Raw genomic sequence first — 19,484 nt, 5'->3', positions numbered from 1 at the left:
TAGCATTATCGAGGGGCTGTTGTGGTGTCAGCCCACACCTCGTCAGAACGCAGGCGTTACCTGGGAGCCAGTGAGGATGACGGGCTTGCCCAGGTGGTCACACATGAAGGACAGGGCGGAGGCCGTGTAGGCCATGGTGTCCGTCCCGTGAAGGATCACAAAGCCATCGTAGCCCTCATAGTTTTTCTACCAAGACAAATATAAGGTGGTTTAAAAGGATGAGGTGACCAATCTATGGAGAACACATTTTTGTTTAGTCAATGAGCAGAAACATCTATCCAACACGCACCAGTAATGCCTTCTTCTCATATGTTTCACCTTATATTTAATTGATGAGCAGAAGGGTATGAAACATCATGCTCTATGATGCCTACAGGTAGGTTTGAATCCACAACCTTTCTGGCCTTGTTCATTCAACTAACATTTCGTTACCCAAAAGGCATGATAATTAATGTGCTGCAGAGAAACTGATAATTGGGCATCACATACTTCGATGTCCTTTCCGATTTTCGCCCAGTCCTCGGTCGTCATGTTGGAGGAATCCAGTAAGGGGCTGTACTCTAGAAAGGTGTACACTACCCGTTTATTGTCCTTGTACACCCTGTGAAAAGACGTAGACATTTTGCAATTATCAAATACATTACGCAGCCGATAAAAAGTTCAAAGTAAATACAGCAGTTGCAACGAAGGCAGATATTCAGCATAACAATGAAAAAGTTTGACAAAAAGGAGTAATGGATCACACAGGAAATCATATGTTCAGTCTGTTAATCCTAATGGTGGAAGAGTGATGCTTAAACTGGGGAGTGTTAAGAGAACGGATGGAAAATGAAAACCCAAGCATGTTCAAAGAAACGATGGACTGTGCAGCAGAACCCCTTCTGCTTGATCTGCTGGGGGTCCCAAGGCATTAACAAGCACAGTCCGAACAGTGGATGTGCTGTCGGGAGACAGCACATGGGACGATTTAGTGGCAACGTCTGTGTAAATAACAGGCCGGGCCGGGCCACAAAAGATGGCCGTTTGGCTGTTGTGCAAGTTTGCATCAGGGCGGCGCAGCTTCATTCGAGGGCAGCCGAGGTTCGCTCCTGTCTCCTCTAATTGGTTGCTAGTATGAGGAAGTGCATGCTAGCCCAGCATGTATAAACATATCCAAGTCCCTCCTCAGTGGAATTTAAGGTTGGGCCTACTGGGAACCCCGCCCTGTAGTCCCGGGAAAAGAGGGCACCTACCAGGCAAAGCAGCTGGGAGAAGAGTCTCTTTTTAATAGGAAAGGCAGTGGGTGTCTGGGGGATAGATAAAACAGCAGGGGGGGGGGATGCTCTATTTTTTTAAATGACCTGCAATGACAGACCGACAGACAATACCCCAGTCAGCCCTAGGTCCAACGTGCATCCCTGGAACATATGTTGTGGATCAGCTTCTGGTGCCACCAGCAACAATAGCTAACCGCCAATTATTTCTCTGGCGGCCAGTGTAGCCTTAAGGTGTTACAAGGTAGTGCATTAGCATTAGCATACGGACGCTAGGATGTCCCGCTGTCTGATGAATGGAGAACTAACTTATGAGTCTGTGCTTGTGCGTGCGTTTATTTTTTTTGGGGGGGGGGGGGGGCAGAAGTGGATAAAGGTTTTAGGGGTGTGGGCCGGCCTTGTGGCCTGCCTCTCAATAAACAACAAATAAAGTATCTGGATGATTCATTAGCCTAAACCAATTCCCTGGGAATCAATGCACAACATATTTAGGCAGCTTTCAGATGGAGAGATACCCCAAGAGATGTTCAACATCCACAAACACAAAGCCTTTTCTTCAAAGCTTCTTCTTTAGCACACAACCTGCAACCCTCTCTATTTGTATTGTCACAGGGGGCTGATGTCACATGACCCACACACACACACACACACACACACACACACACACACACACACACACACACACTGACCAATACACTAGCTTGTCAATGTGCCTCAGGAATCTCAGCAAAGCCTTTTCTGAACTGCAAGCAGGCCAGTGTAGCCTTAAGGTGTTACAAGGTAGTGCATTAGCATTAGCATACGGACGCTAGGATGTCCCGCTGTCTGATGAATGGAGGACTAACTTATGTGTCTGCGCTTGTGCGTGCGTTTATTTATTTTTTTGGGGGGGGGGGGGGGGGGCAGAAGTGGATAAAGGTTTTAGGGGTGTGGGCCGGCCTTGTGGCCTGCCTCTCAATAAACAACAAATAAAGTATCTGGATAATTCATTAGCCTAAACCAATTCCGTCCCTGGGAATCAATGCACAACATATTTAGGCAGCTTTCAGATGGAGAGATACCCCAAGAGATGTTCAACATCCACAAACACGAAGCCTTTTCTTCAAAGCTTCTTCTTTAGCACACAACCTGCAACCCTCTCTATTTGTATTGTCACAGAGGGCTGATGTCACATGCCCCCCCCCCCCCCCACACACACACACACACACACACACACACACACACACTGACCAATACACTAGCTTGTCAATGTGCCTCAGGAATCTCAGCAAGGCCTTTTCTGAACTGCAAGCAGGAATGTAAAACGTGCTCATGGCACAAGGATTTCAGGCGCCAGTCACGCCAAAGCATAGTAGAGACGCCTACAATGCCTCCATTGGGTTCCTGTCGGGGCAACACAGCAGTTGAGAGTGGGAAGAAAGGATGTAGAGTGTATCTGTTGCATTAATGGTGGGAGGTGGTGGGGCTGTCGCTTTATTTTGTACCCCTGGTGATACTAAATATAAACCAAGAGATGAATATAAAAGTATGCAACCATGACTTGGCCTGTACATAGTGCTGTGGCTTGCTAGAAGTTCAAAATGAACCTTCCATTCTTTAGCACAAGTCTGTGTCCATAGTGAAATGAACACATCTTTGACAACCTTAGCTCACACATCAGGTCGACAAATACTTACCTTTTAAATATTAATTAGTTAGTGTAGAACTTACTAGTCACTCGAGGGTGACTCCTAAATAGTCCAATAGGATTGCTGAATTCAATTTTATTTGTATAGCCCTTAATCAAAGGTAGTCTCAAAGGGCTTGACAGGCAATATATTTATGAAATATTGAAGTGGTGTCTTGGTGGACGAAAGGCTTACGGCAGGACTAGTGTTTTGTCCCGGTTACCGTAGAAGTCATACATGCACGTTTCCTCGGCATATCGCTCATCATGGAAGGTGGTCAGCTTTCGCAGGCCCTCCACAAACACATTTTCCTCCGGTTCGAGGACTGGGGGTGAGACAAAGACAATCTGTCAAGATTCAAGATTCAAGATTCAAGTATTTATTGGTCACACGCGTAATTTGTGGAACAAAAAAGCAGTGAAATGGGGATTGCGACTGCAACTCCCAGGTGTGCCAAGTTCAATAATAATTGAAAAGTAAGAAGATGAAAATTGAATAAAAAGAGAATGAAGAGGGGGGAATTATGCATTCATTGTCCGTATGGCTTGGGGAAAAAAACTTTCCAGTCTTTGAGAGGAACGCACTTGTGGCTGTTACAATCAAGCAGCCCAGAAACCTGGCTGACAGTGAACTCTGCTGGTAACAAGGAATATTGCACTTGAAGAACAGGCTTAAGAATATAATACATTACATTCACAGATTGGGAAAAATCTTATGAACCAAAACCTAAAACTGCAAGAGATTAAAACTAGTATATCTAGTCTCAGTATAGGCATTCAAGTATAGAGCTCCTCCATTGATTATGTCGTACCATTTGTAATCATAATCCTAAATACAGAGATTTCTCAGGCAGTATATATCATTACATTTTCTTTGTCAATACAATGCATGTAGGCCGATGACTGCACTCATGGCATGCATGCTTGTCTATCAAGCTTGCTTGCTTGCCATATGGCTGACAAGCTTATTCAAACCTGAGAAGTTTTAACTACATTTGAGGAAATGTTTTCGTACTGAAGTACTTTAATGTAGGATTTCTTTTTTTTAATACATATAACCATTGGATCTTTCACGTAGTTGAGGAGTAGTACATTATCAACCGTCAATTTCAGCTGTGACATTTGCAATTGATATGTGCCTTCAAACATAGGCTACTGCATGTCAGGAAGACTTTAAGCTTTCCATGAATCTGGGCCAATGTGTGGGTTTCTGGTAGTGATTGGTCATTTGCGACCGAATCTGTTCGGATGAACGAATCTTAAACAAGAACAAAGCTAATTGACCCTTCTCTCTCGTTCATCTCGTTCGTTCTCAGACTCGACTCCTGCCAGACCCACTAGTCGCTGAGTCGCTGACACGCTGTTCGTTCAAAGACCTTGAGTGGTTAAGAGGGAACAGGCTTAGCGAGCGAGCGTACGATAATACGATTCAATATCAGTGAAATGGTAAATGCATGTCTTTGTATTTTCTGTGTCATGCCAGAATAATAAAATATTTGAATGTCTCGTCAATCCATCACTTGTTGCTGTTATTATGACACAGTTGTTGAGTAACCTTTCAGCGCACTTTGTTGTTACTAGGCTACTACTACGCTCCAAAGAAACAGGCAAATTGTTTAAAAAACATCACATATCACAAAAGGATTGGTAGCATAGCACATATGAATTCATCCTGAGATGCATCCCCTCGACTCACACGAAATCAAAGAAATCCTTCCTTCCAATCACAGTATTGGCCTTCCAATACGTCTGAAGCACCATGAAACACTGAACATTTTAGACTAAAACCAGGTTCCTAAATCTTGGTGTAGGACTAAACTGTATGGTAAAACTGTAATAGCAACATTAGGATTTGGATTTTTTTTTATTGCCATATATGCAAAACATAATAGGAATTTGTGTGTTTAACAAATATTGTTTATGGTTTAGGACCAACATAATCTCTCATCTGCTTGCATGTTATGAGCCAACTTCAGCCCTCAGCTTGGATTGATCAAAGCTTTGTGAAGCAGCTTTTATTTTATTTCTTTATCGATCACTTGATCGATAAAGAAAGACACTTTTGAAACCTTCACAGACACATTGTTGACTGGCCGAGTTTGTGTTCCCCAATTAAGCACTTCCAGATCCCCGCCTTCTGCGAAATGATTCAACAGCGTGCCTGTGTGCATGTCATCAGTGATGCTTCAACCAAAACAGCAGTAGGTGTGGTCGATTTGATCTGTCGTTTTTTTTAATATTATTATTCCTTGTAATGAATTGCTCACTAACGCACGTAGTAGACTCAGCGTTATCGTGGTGTAGTCTACCTGATACGCAGGTATACGCCGTATACCCACTAGGAACGCACCAGGATTTGCGTATACCCACTTAAAAATGTGCACGGATACGTATCAATCGTCTTGTGACAGATCTTTCACTTCTGTGTTTATTTTTCGCAAATACCGGTTGGGTATAACTGCAATAAAATACTTTAAGCAGGGGAAGTTATCGCCTACATTCACCATTCATAAAATTCCCCCTGCGCGCTCGCGCTCTGCCCTGTCTCTGTTACGAAGCGCGAAGCTGCCCCTCCTTCTCGCGTGTGTGTGTGGGTGTGCGTGCGTGCGCTCGCGCGTGCGTGTGTGTGTGTCCAGTCCTCCCATATTAATGTGTAAACCACATAATAAGTAGTCAACAGAAGACAATGTTTTAATCCCACTTTATATCTCCTTGTTACTTTTAGATGAGAACCCCTTGGCCAGCCTCTCAGACTGGGTGTCAGGCTAGGGAATTTAAAAACAGGCATCCTTGGTTAGAGTGGAGGGAAAAAAAGTTAGGTAAATGTCAGCCAACATACAGTTGGTTTGCACAATTGAAATTCATAATGTTAATCACTATGCAAATGAGAGTATAGCTAATTCATGGTCATTTTTAAGGTGCAGTAATTTCACACTTTTACACAATTCAATTAGGCCTACTGTATGGTATGTTAGATAACAACAGTAAGAGCTCAAATTAGAGCAATTGAAAGCGTGAAACATTAGTCGTCATCTCCTTCTCATGCACTGGTTAGCCATGGTTGTAAACAGTTCATTAAATTATTTTGAGTAGATTTTGTCCTTGTTTAGCATGTGCTATTGCTACTATAGACATACAAAGGACAACTTCATTTTTGTGTTCTATTTGTTCATACTGTTATTAAAACTGATAAACCTACTCAGCTTTCCATGATTGTTGATAATCGTTATACTCTTAAATCAGCGGGTTGTAGACCCCTGCGTTGGTGAGTGTGGTGCGACACCCCATAAGCGCCACACACGTACACGTACCGGTGGGACGGGTTTGTACGAGGCTGGGAGGGAATCATCACAGTATACCCACTACAATAAAGTAGACTACACCACTGTCTACATCCTAAATGTCCAAATAGATAGTCCATCAGATGATTCATGAATGTGATAGGCCTACTCTCTCCCGGCTCATCCGAGAACATGGATAAATAGTTACCGTCGCCATGACTCTTCATTCCGATTGTTCCTCCGGTGTTGATGACCAGTACCGAAACCTCATTCCTACTGCCATGCATCGTGCCGTTTGGCATGATGGGTTTGGGATTAGACAAAGCTTGACCGAGTGCAGTCATGTTTACAGAGATCGAGGGAGGATTCGATGTAGACGTCTTATATTCTGCCGGGATGCAAACCACTTTCGGTTCTGGCCCTAGCTTTATATCGACCACAACAGTGGAGTCTTAAAGGGGTAATTACCAAGGGATGATCTATAGGTTGTGAAATCAAGTCAAGCCAGCCTCCTAATACCTTAGCGGTGCGTTACCACGGGAGTCGGCTCCAGAGCAGATCTACTGAGGGGCATGGGCAGTGGTGTAGTCTACGTGATACGCAGGTATACGCCGTATACCCACTAGGAACGCACCAGGATTTGCGTATACCCGCTTAAAAATGTGCACGGATACGTATCAATCGTCTTGTGACAGCTCTTTCACTTCTGTGTTTATTTTTCGCAAATACCGGTTGGGTATAACTGCAATAAAATACTTTAAGCAGGGGAAGTTATCTCCTACATTCACCATTCATAAAATTCCCCCTGCGCGCACTGCTCGCGTTCTGCCCTGTCTCTGTTATTACGAAGCGCGAAGCGGCCCCTCCTTCTCGCGTGTGTGTGCGTGTGTGTGCGTGCGCGCGCGTGTGCGTGTGTGTGTGTCCAGTACTCCCATATTAATGTGTAAACCACATAATAAGTAGTCAACAGAAGACAATGTTTTAATCCCACTTTATATCTCCTTGTTACTTTTAGATGAGAACGCCCTGGCCAGCCTTTCAGACTGGGTGTCAGGCTAGGGAATTTAAAAACAGGCATCCTTGGTTAGAGTGGAGGGAAAAAAAGTTAGGTAAATGTCAGCCAACATACAGTTGGTTTGCACAATTGAAATTCATAATGTTAATCACTATGCAAATGAGAGTATAGCTAATTCATGGTCATTTTTAAGGTGCAGTAATTTCACACTTTTACACAATTCAATTAGGCCTACTGTATGGTATGTTAGATAACAACAGTAAGAGCTCAAATTAGAGCAATTGAAAGCGTGAAACATTAGTCGTCATCTCCTTCTCATGCACTGGTTAGCCATGGTTGTAAACAGTTCATTAAATTATTTTGAGTAGATTTTGTCCTTGTTTAGCATGTGCTATTGCTACTATAGACATACAAAGGACAACTTCATTTTTGTGTTCTATTTGTTCATACTGTTATTAAAACTGATAAACCTACTCAGCTTTTCATGATTGTTGATAATCGTTATACTCTTAAATCAGCGGGTTGTAGACCCCTGCGTTGGTGAGTGTGGTGCGACACCCCATAAGCGCCACACCCGTACACGTACCGGTGGGACGGGTTTGTACGAGGCTGGGAGGGAATCATCACAGTATACCCACTACAATAAAGTAGACTACACCACTGTCTACATCCTAAATGTCCAAATAGATAGTCCATCAGATGATTCATGAATGTGATAGGCCTACTCTCTCCCGGCTCATCCGAGAACATGGATAAATAGTTACCGTCGCCATGACTCTTCATTCCGATTGTTCCTCCGGTGTTGATGACCAGTACCGAAACCTCATTCCTACTGCCATGCATCGTGCCGTTTGGCATGATGGGTTTGGGATTAGACAAAGCTTGACCGAGTGCAGTCATGTTTACAGAGATCGAGGGAGGATTCGATGTAGACGTCTTATATTCTGCCGGGATGCAAACCACTTTCGGTTCTGGCCCTACCTTTATATCGACCACAACAGTGGAGTCTTAAAGGGGTAATTACCAAGGGATGATCTATAGCAGGCCTATTCAACTAGCGGCCCGTGGGCCAAATGCGGCCCCTCTTACTTTTTTTCTGGCCCGCAAGAGGTTGCATGCAAAAAATAAATAAAATAAAGGAGAAACATAGTTGCATGCAAATCAGGTTTCTGTGTGTAGCCGGTGATACTAGCCAGTATCATTACCCCTCAATCAGGAGCTGGCATCACTTATTCTGACAATGTTTGGCACAACCGATACGTGTGAGTCTAGGTTTTCTCATATGAATGCCATCAGAACAAGGGCACGTTGCTCCATGACCTATGAGAAGCTGCATGAGTGTCTCAGGATGAGCCAAACTAGGCAAACAAGGCAGTGCAATCTTTCTCACTGACTCACTGGCTCAAAATGTCTCATATGTACAGTAGTTCTGTTTTGTGATGATTCAAACAACATTGTTGAATTCTAAATACGTGGCCAAAATACGTGAGAACAAAATCTTTTATAATGATACGATTAAAAGTGAAGAAGGAAGGAATGCGTCTGACAAGTTTATTCCATGTAGTAGTATTATATATATTAAGATAACACTACTTTATGTACGATTTATTTGTAGCGATTTATTCACGTAGTTTTACTCTGTGTGGCCCATGAACCCCCAGTGGTTTTCTTTTTCGGCCCACTTGTTAAGGAGGTTGAATAGCCCTGATCTATAGGTTGTGAAATCAAGTCAAGCCAGCCTCCTAATACCTTAGCGGTGCGTTACCACGGGAGTCGGCTCCAGAGCAGATCTACTGAGGGGCATGGGCAGTGGTGTAGTCTACGTGATACGCAGGTATACGCCGTATACCCACTAGGAACGCACCAGGATTTGCGTATACCCGCTTAAAAATGTGCACGGATACGTATCAATCGTCTTGTGACAGCTCTTTCACTTCTGTGTTTATTTTTCGCAAATACCGGTTGGGTATAACTGCAATAAAATACTTTAAGCAGGGGAAGTTATCTCCTACATTCACCATTCATAAAATTCCCCCTGCGCGCACTGCTCGCGTTCTGCCCTGTCTCTGTTATTACGAAGCGCGAAGCGGCCCCTCCTTCTCGCGTGTGTGTGCGTGTGTGTGCGTGCGCGCGCGTGTGCGTGTGTGTGTGTCCAGTACTCCCATATTAATGTGTAAACCACATAATAAGTAGTCAACAGAAGACAATGTTTTAATCCCACTTTATATCTCCTTGTTACTTTTAGATGAGAACGCCCTGGCCAGCCTTTCAGACTGGGTGTCAGGCTAGGGAATTTAAAAACAGGCATCCTTGGTTAGAGTGGAGGGAAAAAAAGTTAGGTAAATGTCAGCCAACATACAGTTGGTTTGCACAATTGAAATTCATAATGTTAATCACTATGCAAATGAGAGTATAGCTAATTCATGGTCATTTTTAAGGTGCAGTAATTTCACACTTTTACACAATTCAATTAGGCCTACTGTATGGTATGTTAGATAACAACAGTAAGAGCTCAAATTAGAGCAATTGAAAGCGTGAAACATTAGTCGTCATCTCCTTCTCATGCACTGGTTAGCCATGGTTGTAAACAGTTCATTAAATTATTTTGAGTAGATTTTGTCCTTGTTTAGCATGTGCTATTGCTACTATAGACATATGTGACAAGTTGTATATAGCAATTTATTCATAGCAAGTTGTATATAACAGTTTATTCACACATACGGTTTGTATTATATATTGTTGTTATATTGTTGTTACCATGGTAACAATGCCTTGGGGCTCCAGTAGGGGGATCGCGCTCCTCTTCCTCATTCAAATAAGACGAGTGAAGGAGAGTTGCGTGTGTTTTTTAATCTTTCTCCCGCTACTATTCCCCTTTTTAAGGTGATTACCGATTGCAAAGCAATATATATTTACACATGTTGATTGCGTTTTTCCTTATGTTATGCTTGTTTTAAATGTAGAGAAAATACGTTTTTGTTATACTTATTTGTTGTTTAGTTTCTTGTTAACTCGTACTCTTACTCGTGTAAGCTAGCAGCCGAATACCTCTTGGCCACAACGTAGGATATGAGAATGTTGACGGGTGTTAAAGCGTGTTACTGCTTCATTTATATATAACTATATATTTACACATGTTGATTGCGTTTTTCCTTATGTTATGCTTGTCTTAAATGTAGAGAAAATACTTTTTTGTTATACTTATTTGTCGTCTAGTTTCTTGTTAACTCGTACTCTTACTCGTGTAAGCTACCAGCCGAATACCTTTTGGCCACACCGTAGGATATGAGAATGTTGACTGGTGTTAAAGCGTGTTACTGCTTCATTTATATATAACCCTATATATTATTCAATTATATTATTCATTTAATATATTGTGTTTAATACATGTCATGATATTTGTGGTCCTGGAGCTGAGTGTGCGTGTGTATGCATTTGTCTGTTGTTTGTATGCGTTGTGTAAAACCTGATTCAAATAAGACGAGTGAAGGAGAGTTGCGTGTGTTTTTTAATCTTTCTCCCGCTACTATTCCCCTTTTTAAGGGTACAACATTTGGAGGCCCCGCTGGGATGTTTGGCTTGAGGACCATCCCTGAGCACTAAGTGGAATCCTCGGGTCCATCATCCCTTAAAAACAATCCAGGCATCAGAGAGAAGAGTCCGACAAGGCGATTAAGGTGGTCTTCAGACACATACTGGCAGCTTGTATCCTGAAGTGAGCAAAAGTGACCACTAGGTGGCAGAAAGAAGCCAAGTAAGTCAGATAAACCCTTACTTTACTGCTTGTGCCAACTCCTCTGATAAAATGGAGTCTGAATTGGAGAAGTTGCAACTGGAGATTAAAGGAACATTGTACCAACTGACTGTCCAACAGCTGATTAAAGTATGCAATGCACTTCCGATTCTGGGACAAGGAATAGAACACGTGGCTGGTAAAACTCGCAGTCAGTTAATTTCTCATGTAACAGAGTATGTCGAGCAGGAAGAACTGGCCGGTCTGGAGGATGAGTGTATGTCAGATCTCCTTTATGTTCGGGACACAATAGACAAAATCCAAATGGCAACAAACCTAAGTGAATGTGAAACTATAAGTCAAGCTGATGAACAGGAAAATCTCCAGAAAGAGGTAGAGGCGCTGAGGCTGTCACTGAAAGAAAAAGAGGATGCAATGCATGGCCTAATGAAATCAAGTATTAACACCTCTGCTAGTCGCAGCAAAACAGCAAAGAATATGGCCCCGGCACCCTCTAAAGGTTCTATGTGGCGCAAAGACTTCAAGATATCTGGCCAGATAGGTGAGCCAGGGCAAAAAGATAGGCTAACCTTTTCTAGTTTAGCCCGACAAATTGAAAGTGGGCTCAGCAGAGACTATCCAGAGTTAGAGATTACTGATGCTGTAATCCACGCCATCACACCAGGTCTGCAATTACGAAGTTACCTTGAAGGGAAAGACAAACTTACCCTGCCTGCCCTTCGCAGAATTCTCAGATCCCATTACCAGGAGAAAGGTGCCACAGAGTTATATAAACAACTCACCTCTGAGGTTCAAAACAGTAAGGAGTCCCCTCAGAATTTCCTGATAAGAGCAATGGACCTGAGACAGAAGATCCTGTTTGCTTCTCAGGAAGCTGATTCAAGTCTAAAATACGACCCAGCACTAGTCCAGAGTCTATTCATGCACACTGTCCTAACTGGCCTTCAGAGTGATAATATTAAGAGTGACCTGCAGCCTTACCTCCTCCAAACAAACACTTCAGATGAGCTGCTGCTGGAGAAGCTGAACATTGCATGCGGCAACGAAAAAGAGAGGCAAGAAAAAAAGAAACATACTGCTCCATCACGTGTAACTAATGTGAATACAGTTCAGTCAAGTGAACTTCCAGTAGAAAAGAAAAACACCATCCCACAACGCACAGCTACACTTCCTCCGGACCTGCTTTCGGAGATAAAAGAAATGCGCTCTGACATGGTGCTGTTGAAGGACTTGAAAGCTGAGGTCTCCCAGATCAGGGAAACCATCCAAAGATCCAGACCTGCACCCCCACAATATCCCCAACCAAGCAGAGAACCAGCAAATATGCCTGCCCCATATCCAGTGTTCTTGCCCCCACAGCCCCCACATTGTAACAATGAATCAGATCCCATGCCCTTTTACCAACAGCAGCCACCAACAGCAGTGCAGGAGTACCGACCAGCATTCGGTCCTGGGCTCACGAGGGAGACAACTCAGTTCCAGCAAAGGTTTGCACCTCAGCGGTTCTACCCAGCACCACGCTCTCGCCCAAGGTGTTTCTTTTGTATGCAAGCAGGCGAAGAGTACTGTCAGCATTGTTTTAGGTGTGGAAGCAGTGAACACTTCAGAGCAGGTTGTAAAGCACAGCGACCAGTAGAGCCAGCTAGAAAGAGTCCTTTAAACTAAGAGGGGTTGCTCCCACGGGACATGGAACAACCAGTGACATAGATAAGTCCCAAGTTTGCACAGGTCGTGAAGAAGAAGTTTGTAAAACCACACTGTACTCCTCAAAAGAGTGCCAAGGAACCCACTGGCCGGCACACAAAAGACACAGTAAGCCTTATGCATGTTCAAATATTAAGGAAAAGACAACACAGTCATGCAAAAACATTAAATGCAAAAAAAATAGTGCTCCGGAGAAAACATCTACTGTAAGAGAGCTAGTAGGGAAGAAGTGTATAATTAAGTGTTTCCTGCACAAACAAAAGATTCAGGCACTTTGGGACACAGGTTCACAGATTTGTGCTATAGACGAACAATGGAAAAGAAGCAATTTACCTGATGTGCCACTCAGAGATGTAGCAGAGCTAGTCGACCCACTTGATCCGTTACAAATTGAAGCAGCCAATGGGACAGAAATGCCATACATTGGCTGGCTTGAAGTGTCATTCAAGCTCACAGCTAGTGATCGTGAGTTGCTAATACCTATGCTAGTGCTGAAAGGCAACCAACAACAGTGTCCCATTATTGGTTTTAATGTAATTGAACACCTTGTCCTAGATAGCCTGCAAGATCAACCAAAGCAAGGAGACAAAGAGAAACTTGTGAAAGCTGTAAAGATGGCTTTTCCTCATCTCAGGAAGAACAACGCAAAAACCTTTATTAATGCAGTGAGTGTAGGGCAAGCATGTGATCATAATGTTAGGACAGCAAATGAGAGAATCAGTGTGCCTAAACAGAACTCCATCCAAATTGAGTGTCGAGTACAGGCTCCACCTTTCAGAGAGGATAAGACTCTGATTTTTGAACCTCATGAGAATCCACAGTGGCCTGAAGGACTGGACTTCTGTGATACCCTTGTGTCAGTGAAGGCAGGCATGGCCCCAAAAATCATTGTTACTGTACAAAACCCTACAGGTCATGACATTACACTGCCAGGAAGAACTGTTATTGGAACTGTACAATCGGTGAGGTTAGTGTATCCTGCCAACATATTTAAAAGAGATCATCTACCAACTGCATCCATTCACCATGTCCAGGCCCAGAGTTCAAGTGAAAGCATCCCTGCACATGAACCGTGGGTTCCTCCTGTTGATTTGACTCACCTTGAAGAACATCAGAGAAAAATAGTCGGTCAGATGTTAAGAGAAGAATCAGAGTCATTTTCCAGGTCTGATGATGACATAGGCTGTGTGGAAAACCTACAAATGGACATTTCCCTTAAAGATGTTGAGCCAGTGTCAAAAGCATATCTTTCTGTTCCAAAACCTTTGTACAAGGAGATGAAAGACTACATACTGGACTTGATAGAGCAAGGATGGGTTGAAAAATCGACCTCTTCTTACTCCTCCCCAGTTGTCTGTGTAAGAAAAAAAGACGGTACTATGCGCTTGTGTATTGACTACAGGGAGCTCAATAGGAAAACGCACCCAGACCGCCACCCTATCCCCAGAGTACAGGACATTATGGACACTCTTGGGGGAAACACCCTGTTTTCACTGCTGGACCAGGGTAAGGCATATCACCAGGGGTTCATGTCCAAGGACAGTAGACACTTAACAGCTTTTGTGACCCCCTGGGGCCTGTATGAGTGGGTCCGAATTCCGTTTGGGCTCATGAACGCACCTGCAGCATTCCAACGCTGTATGGAACAGTGCTTAGAGGGCTTAAGGGATGAAATATGTGTGCCTTACCTTGATGACGTTCTCGTGTTTAGCAAAACCTTTGAGGATCATGTCAGTGATGTTAGAAGGGTGCTGCGACGACTGAGGGAACATGGAATAAAACTGAAACCCAGGAAATGTGACCTATTTAAAGCGGAAGTGCGGTACCTTGGGAGGATTGTGTCTGCTGAGGGAAACAGAATGGACTCTGCTGATACTGCTGCAGTAAGGGCTCTGAAAGACAAGCAGCCAGGTACTGTTGGTAAACTAAGAGCAATATTAGGACTGTTGAGTTATTACCGTCAGTACATCAAGGATTTTTCACGTATTGCCTGCCCCTTGTATGACCTGCTTAAAAAACCTGCAGAGATTGAGACCCTGCAAAACCAAAAGAGGAAGTGGCAAACAAAACAAAACAGCAGAGGAACGCCATCCAGCACACCCATTGAGTGGACTGAAGCACACCAGTCAATACTGGAACGGTTAATAGACTGTCTCATTCAGCCTCCTGTTCTAGGCTTCCCAGAGTTTTCACAACCCTTTATTCTCCATACTGACGCTTCCAACCAGGGACTAGGTGCAGTTTTGTACCAAAAGCAAAATGGGAAGCTTCGCGTAATTGCTTATGGCTCCCGTACTTTGACCGCAGCAGAGAAAAACTATCATCTACATTCGGGCAAGTTAGAGTTTTTAGCTCTAAAGTGGGCAATCACAGAGAAATTTCGTGATTATCTATACTATGCCCCATTCTTCACCGTCTACAGTGATAATAATCCACTTACCTATGTGCTGTCTACTGCTAAACTGAATGCAACAGGGTGCCGGTGGGTAGCAGAACTAGCAGATTTCCATTTCACGATCAAATACCGCCCGGGTAAAGAAAATATTGACGCAGACAGTCTGTCCAGAATGCCTTTGGATGTGGAGACATTCATGAAAGAGTGTTCAGAGGAAATGCCATATGATGTGATTGGTGCAACTACACAGGCTGTGGAAAATCAGGATGAATCCAACGTGTCTTGGTCCATGGGCGTTGCAGTTGAATGTGCGGAAGTTGCTACAGGCACATCCCTCATTCCACTAGGAGGACAAATTAAACACGACCAGAGGAATGATCCCACTGTTGGATCGGTGGTTCAGTTCAAACTGGCTGACAAAAAGCCATCAGGTCAAGAACTAAAACAACTCAGTTCACAGATCACATGTCTTCTCAGAGAGTGGGACAAACTGGAAATTAATGAAAGTGGAGTGCTGTACAGGAAAACTGCAAACAGAAAACAGTTGGTGCTTCCTGAAAAATATAAAAGTACAGTGTTAAAGGAACTTCACGATGAAATGGGCCACCAAGGTGTAGACAGGACAACATCACTGATACGAGATCGATTTTACTGGCCCTACATGCAGCGAGAGATAGAGGATTATGTTGCAAGAAGATGTGTGTGCCTCAAACACAAGAAGCCAAGTCAAGAGACAAGAGCACCGCTGACGAGCATTGTCACCACTCAACCGTTTGAGCTTGTCTCAGTGGATTTCTTGCACCTTGATAAATGTAAGGGTGGTTACGAGTATATTCTTGTAATCATTGACCATTTTACACGTTTTGCACAAGCTTACGCCACAACTTCCAAATCAGGCAAAACAGCGGCAGACAAAATATTTAATGACTATGCATTGAAATTTGGCTTCCCAACAAGGATACACCACGATCAGGGTGGTGAATTTGAAAATCAACTGTTCACACAACTGAAAAAGTACTGTGGAGTTGCTGGGTCGAGAACTACTCCCTACCACCCTCAAGGGAATGGACAGGTAGAACGGTTTAACCGAACACTACTCCAGATGTTGAAGACCCTCACAGAGAGACAAAAGACTAACTGGAAAGACTCACTAAACAAACTGATGTACGCATACAATTGTACTCGTAGTGAAGTAACTGGTTTTTCGCCATTTTACCTGTTGTACGGGCGTTCCCCACGACTGCCAGTCGACATGTTGTTCAACTTGACCTCGGAACAAGGAAACTGTAATCACAGTGACTACATGGAGAAGTGGAAGCAAGGCATGGAAGAAGCCTATGAGATTGCAAGAGAAAATGCTAATAAAGCTGCTGTAAGAAGTAAGAGACATTATGACAGTAAAGTGAAAAGCTCAATATTACAGCCTGGTGATCGTGTCTTAATCAGGAACATGACACCTCGTGGTGGTCCAGGAAAACTGAGGAGCCACTGGGAGGATTCTATCCACACAGTTGTGCACCAAGTGAGTAAAGACATCCCTGTTTATGAACTAAGACCTGAGAAAGGACAAGGGAGATCAAGGATCTTGCATCGCAATCTTCTCCTCCCATGTGACCACCTGCCACTGGAAATCTCAGTACAGCCACGAGCAAGGCAGAGAAAAAGGAAGGAAATCGAGGAAACAGAGCAGTCAGAGGAAGGGGACGATGATGAGTATTATCCAGTCCCACTTCAGCACCAATCTGAACCATGCCTGTCTGAGACAATCAATCCTATGCGTACTAGTACACCTCCCAAGCTTGAACGCATACAATTTGAAGGAAACATGCCACCTGAGCCTGAGAGGGAACAAGCGTCGGATCAAACAGAAAAATCACAGGAGAGAGAGGACAGTTACGTTGAGGACCTGCAATTGGAGGACGCTGATCCTTCGCCTGTGCCAAGTGATCTCAGCAGTGAGGAGCGTCAGCGGCCTAGACGTCAACACAGACAGCCCAAGATCTTCACATATGACCGGCTTGGCTCACCGGCCTGTTACAACCTTAGGACACTACAGCGGCAAGACTGTATGGTGCCATGGACATACCCGAAGCAACTATACCACTTTTGCCACTTCTGACATTAGAGATGTGGAAGTCAGAATAGTGCACGCCACTGAACTGAGTTAGTACATATACATTACACGCAAAATGGGCTGTTCAGCACAGAATCCACATTTAAATGGACTGTTGCACATGATATGGACTGTGGTTACACTCAACATACACATTTATATGACATGGTTGCAGTCAGTTACATCACATTCATGGACCTTTATTGGAGGCAAGTGCAATTACTTTGGACATACTATAAGAACTGTTAACAAGGCGGCAATGGACTGTTGTGTAACTACGTGGACACTGTAGGCCAGAACAAGTACCGAAACAGAGAACAAGGACACTGAGGGACACTGGGTGTTTATCCGGGTATAAAGGAATGTTTGAAAAGAGTTCCAGTCTGTAATATTGCACTATATAAGAGAAAAATGCAGCTGACTTGTTGGTCTAAAATAGTGGTGCATTGTGTGTGTATTAATGTTGGTTTAGTGGTTTAACCCTTATTAATGGTTTAACCCTTGTTTACACTAAAGGTCAAAGTTTAGGATGTTGGGGACAACATCTATTTTGAGGGGGAGTATGTGACAAGTTGTATATAGCAATTTATTCATAGCAAGTTGTATATAACAGTTTATTCACACATACGGTTTGTATTATATATTGTTGTTATATTGTTGTTACCATGGTAACAATGCCTTGGGGCTCCAGTAGGGGGATCGCGCTCCTCTTCCTCATTCAAATAAGACGAGTGAAGGAGAGTTGCGTGTGTTTTTTAATCTTTCTCCCGCTACTATTCCCCTTTTTAAGGTGATTACCGATTGCAAAGCAATATATATTTACACATGTTGATTGCGTTTTTCCTTATGTTATGCTTGTTTTAAATGTAGAGAAAATACGTTTTTGTTATACTTATTTGTTGTTTAGTTTCTTGTTAACTCGTACTCTTACTCGTGTAAGCTAGCAGCCGAATACCTCTTGGCCACAACGTAGGATATGAGAATGTTGACGGGTGTTAAAGCGTGTTACTGCTTCATTTATATATAACTATATATTTACACATGTTGATTGCGTTTTTCCTTATGTTATGCTTGTCTTAAATGTAGAGAAAATACTTTTTTGTTATACTTATTTGTCGTCTAGTTTCTTGTTAACTCGTACTCTTACTCGTGTAAGCTACCAGCCGAATACCTTTTGGCCACACCGTAGGATATGAGAATGTTGACTGGTGTTAAAGCGTGTTACTGCTTCATTTATATATAACCCTATATATTATTCAATTATATTATTCAATTAATATATTGTGTTTAATACATGTCATGATATTTGTGGTCCTGGAGCTGAGTGTGCGTGTGTATGCATTTGTCTGTTGTTTGTATGCGTTGTGTAAAACCTGATTCAAATAAGACGAGTGAAGGAGAGTTGCGTGTGTTTTTTAATCTTTCTCCCGCTACTATTCCCCTTTTTAAGGGTACAACACATACAAAGGACAACTTCATTTTTGTGTTCTATTTGTTCATACTGTTATTAAAACTGATAAACCTACTCAGCTTTTCATGATTGTTGATAATCGTTATACTCTTAAATCAGCGGGTTGTAGACCCCTGCGTTGGTGAGTGTGGTGCGACACCCCATAAGCGCCACACACGTACACGTACCGGTGGGACGGGTTTGTACGAGGCTGGGAGGGAATCATCACAGTATACCCACTACAATAAAGTAGACTACACCACTGTCTACATCCTAAATGTCCAAATAGATAGTCCATCAGATGATTCATGAATGTGATAGGCCTACTCTCTCCCGGCTCATCCGAGAACATGGATAAATAGTTACCGTCGCCATGACTCTTCATTCCGATTGTTCCTCCGGTGTTGATGACCAGTACCGAAACCTCATTCCTACTGCCATGCATCGTGCCGTTTGGCATGATGGGTTTGGGATTAGACAAAGCTTGACCGAGTGCAGTCATGTTTACAGAGATCGAGGGAGGATTCGATGTAGACGTCTTATATTCTGCCGGGATGCAAACCACTTTCGGTTCTGGCCCTAGCTTTATATCGACCACAACAGTGGAGTCTTAAAGGGGTAATTACCAAGGGATGATCTATAGGTTGTGAAATCAAGTCAAGCCAGCCTCCTAATACCTTAGCGGTGCGTTACCACGGGAGTCGGCTCCAGAGCAGATCTACTGAGGGGCATGGGCAGTGGTGTAGTCTACGTGATACGCAGGTATACGCCGTATACCCACTAGGAACGCACCAGGATTTGCGTATACCCACTTAAAAATGTGCACGGATACGTATCAATCGTCTTGTGACAG

General features: G+C 43.3%; 1 protein-coding gene across 3 annotated transcripts in view; it reads right to left on the bottom strand.

The window, feature by feature from the left end:
* LOC115543787 (60 kDa lysophospholipase) overlaps positions 1-19,209 on the bottom strand; it is a 30,866-nt gene extending 11,657 nt beyond the window's left edge. Inside the window, exons 1-4 of one of the 3 annotated variants that reach the window (XM_030356359.1) lie at positions 18,998-19,209; positions 3,116-3,245; positions 490-601; positions 61-186 (exon numbers count right to left, since the gene is read on the bottom strand). In XM_030356359.1, coding sequence (XP_030212219.1) covers positions 61-186; positions 490-601; positions 3,116-3,245; positions 18,998-19,133 — 504 coding nt within the window. In that variant the 5' untranslated portion in view covers positions 19,134-19,209. Of the gene's footprint in view, positions 1-60; positions 187-489; positions 602-3,115; positions 3,246-6,408; positions 6,622-7,979; positions 8,193-18,997 lie in introns of those variants that run through there. The other 2 variants (XM_030356358.1, XM_030356357.1) reach the window with 2 other exon arrangements.
* Between the last annotated feature and the right edge of the window lie 275 nt (positions 19,210-19,484).

Source organism: Gadus morhua, chromosome 5 (assembly GCF_902167405.1).
Source record: "Gadus morhua chromosome 5, gadMor3.0, whole genome shotgun sequence".
In the NCBI taxonomy this organism is placed as follows: Eukaryota; Metazoa; Chordata; class Actinopteri; order Gadiformes; family Gadidae; genus Gadus; species Gadus morhua.
The sequence above is the reverse complement of the archived record's forward strand: the minus strand, read 5'-3'. Positions and strand labels throughout refer to the sequence as shown.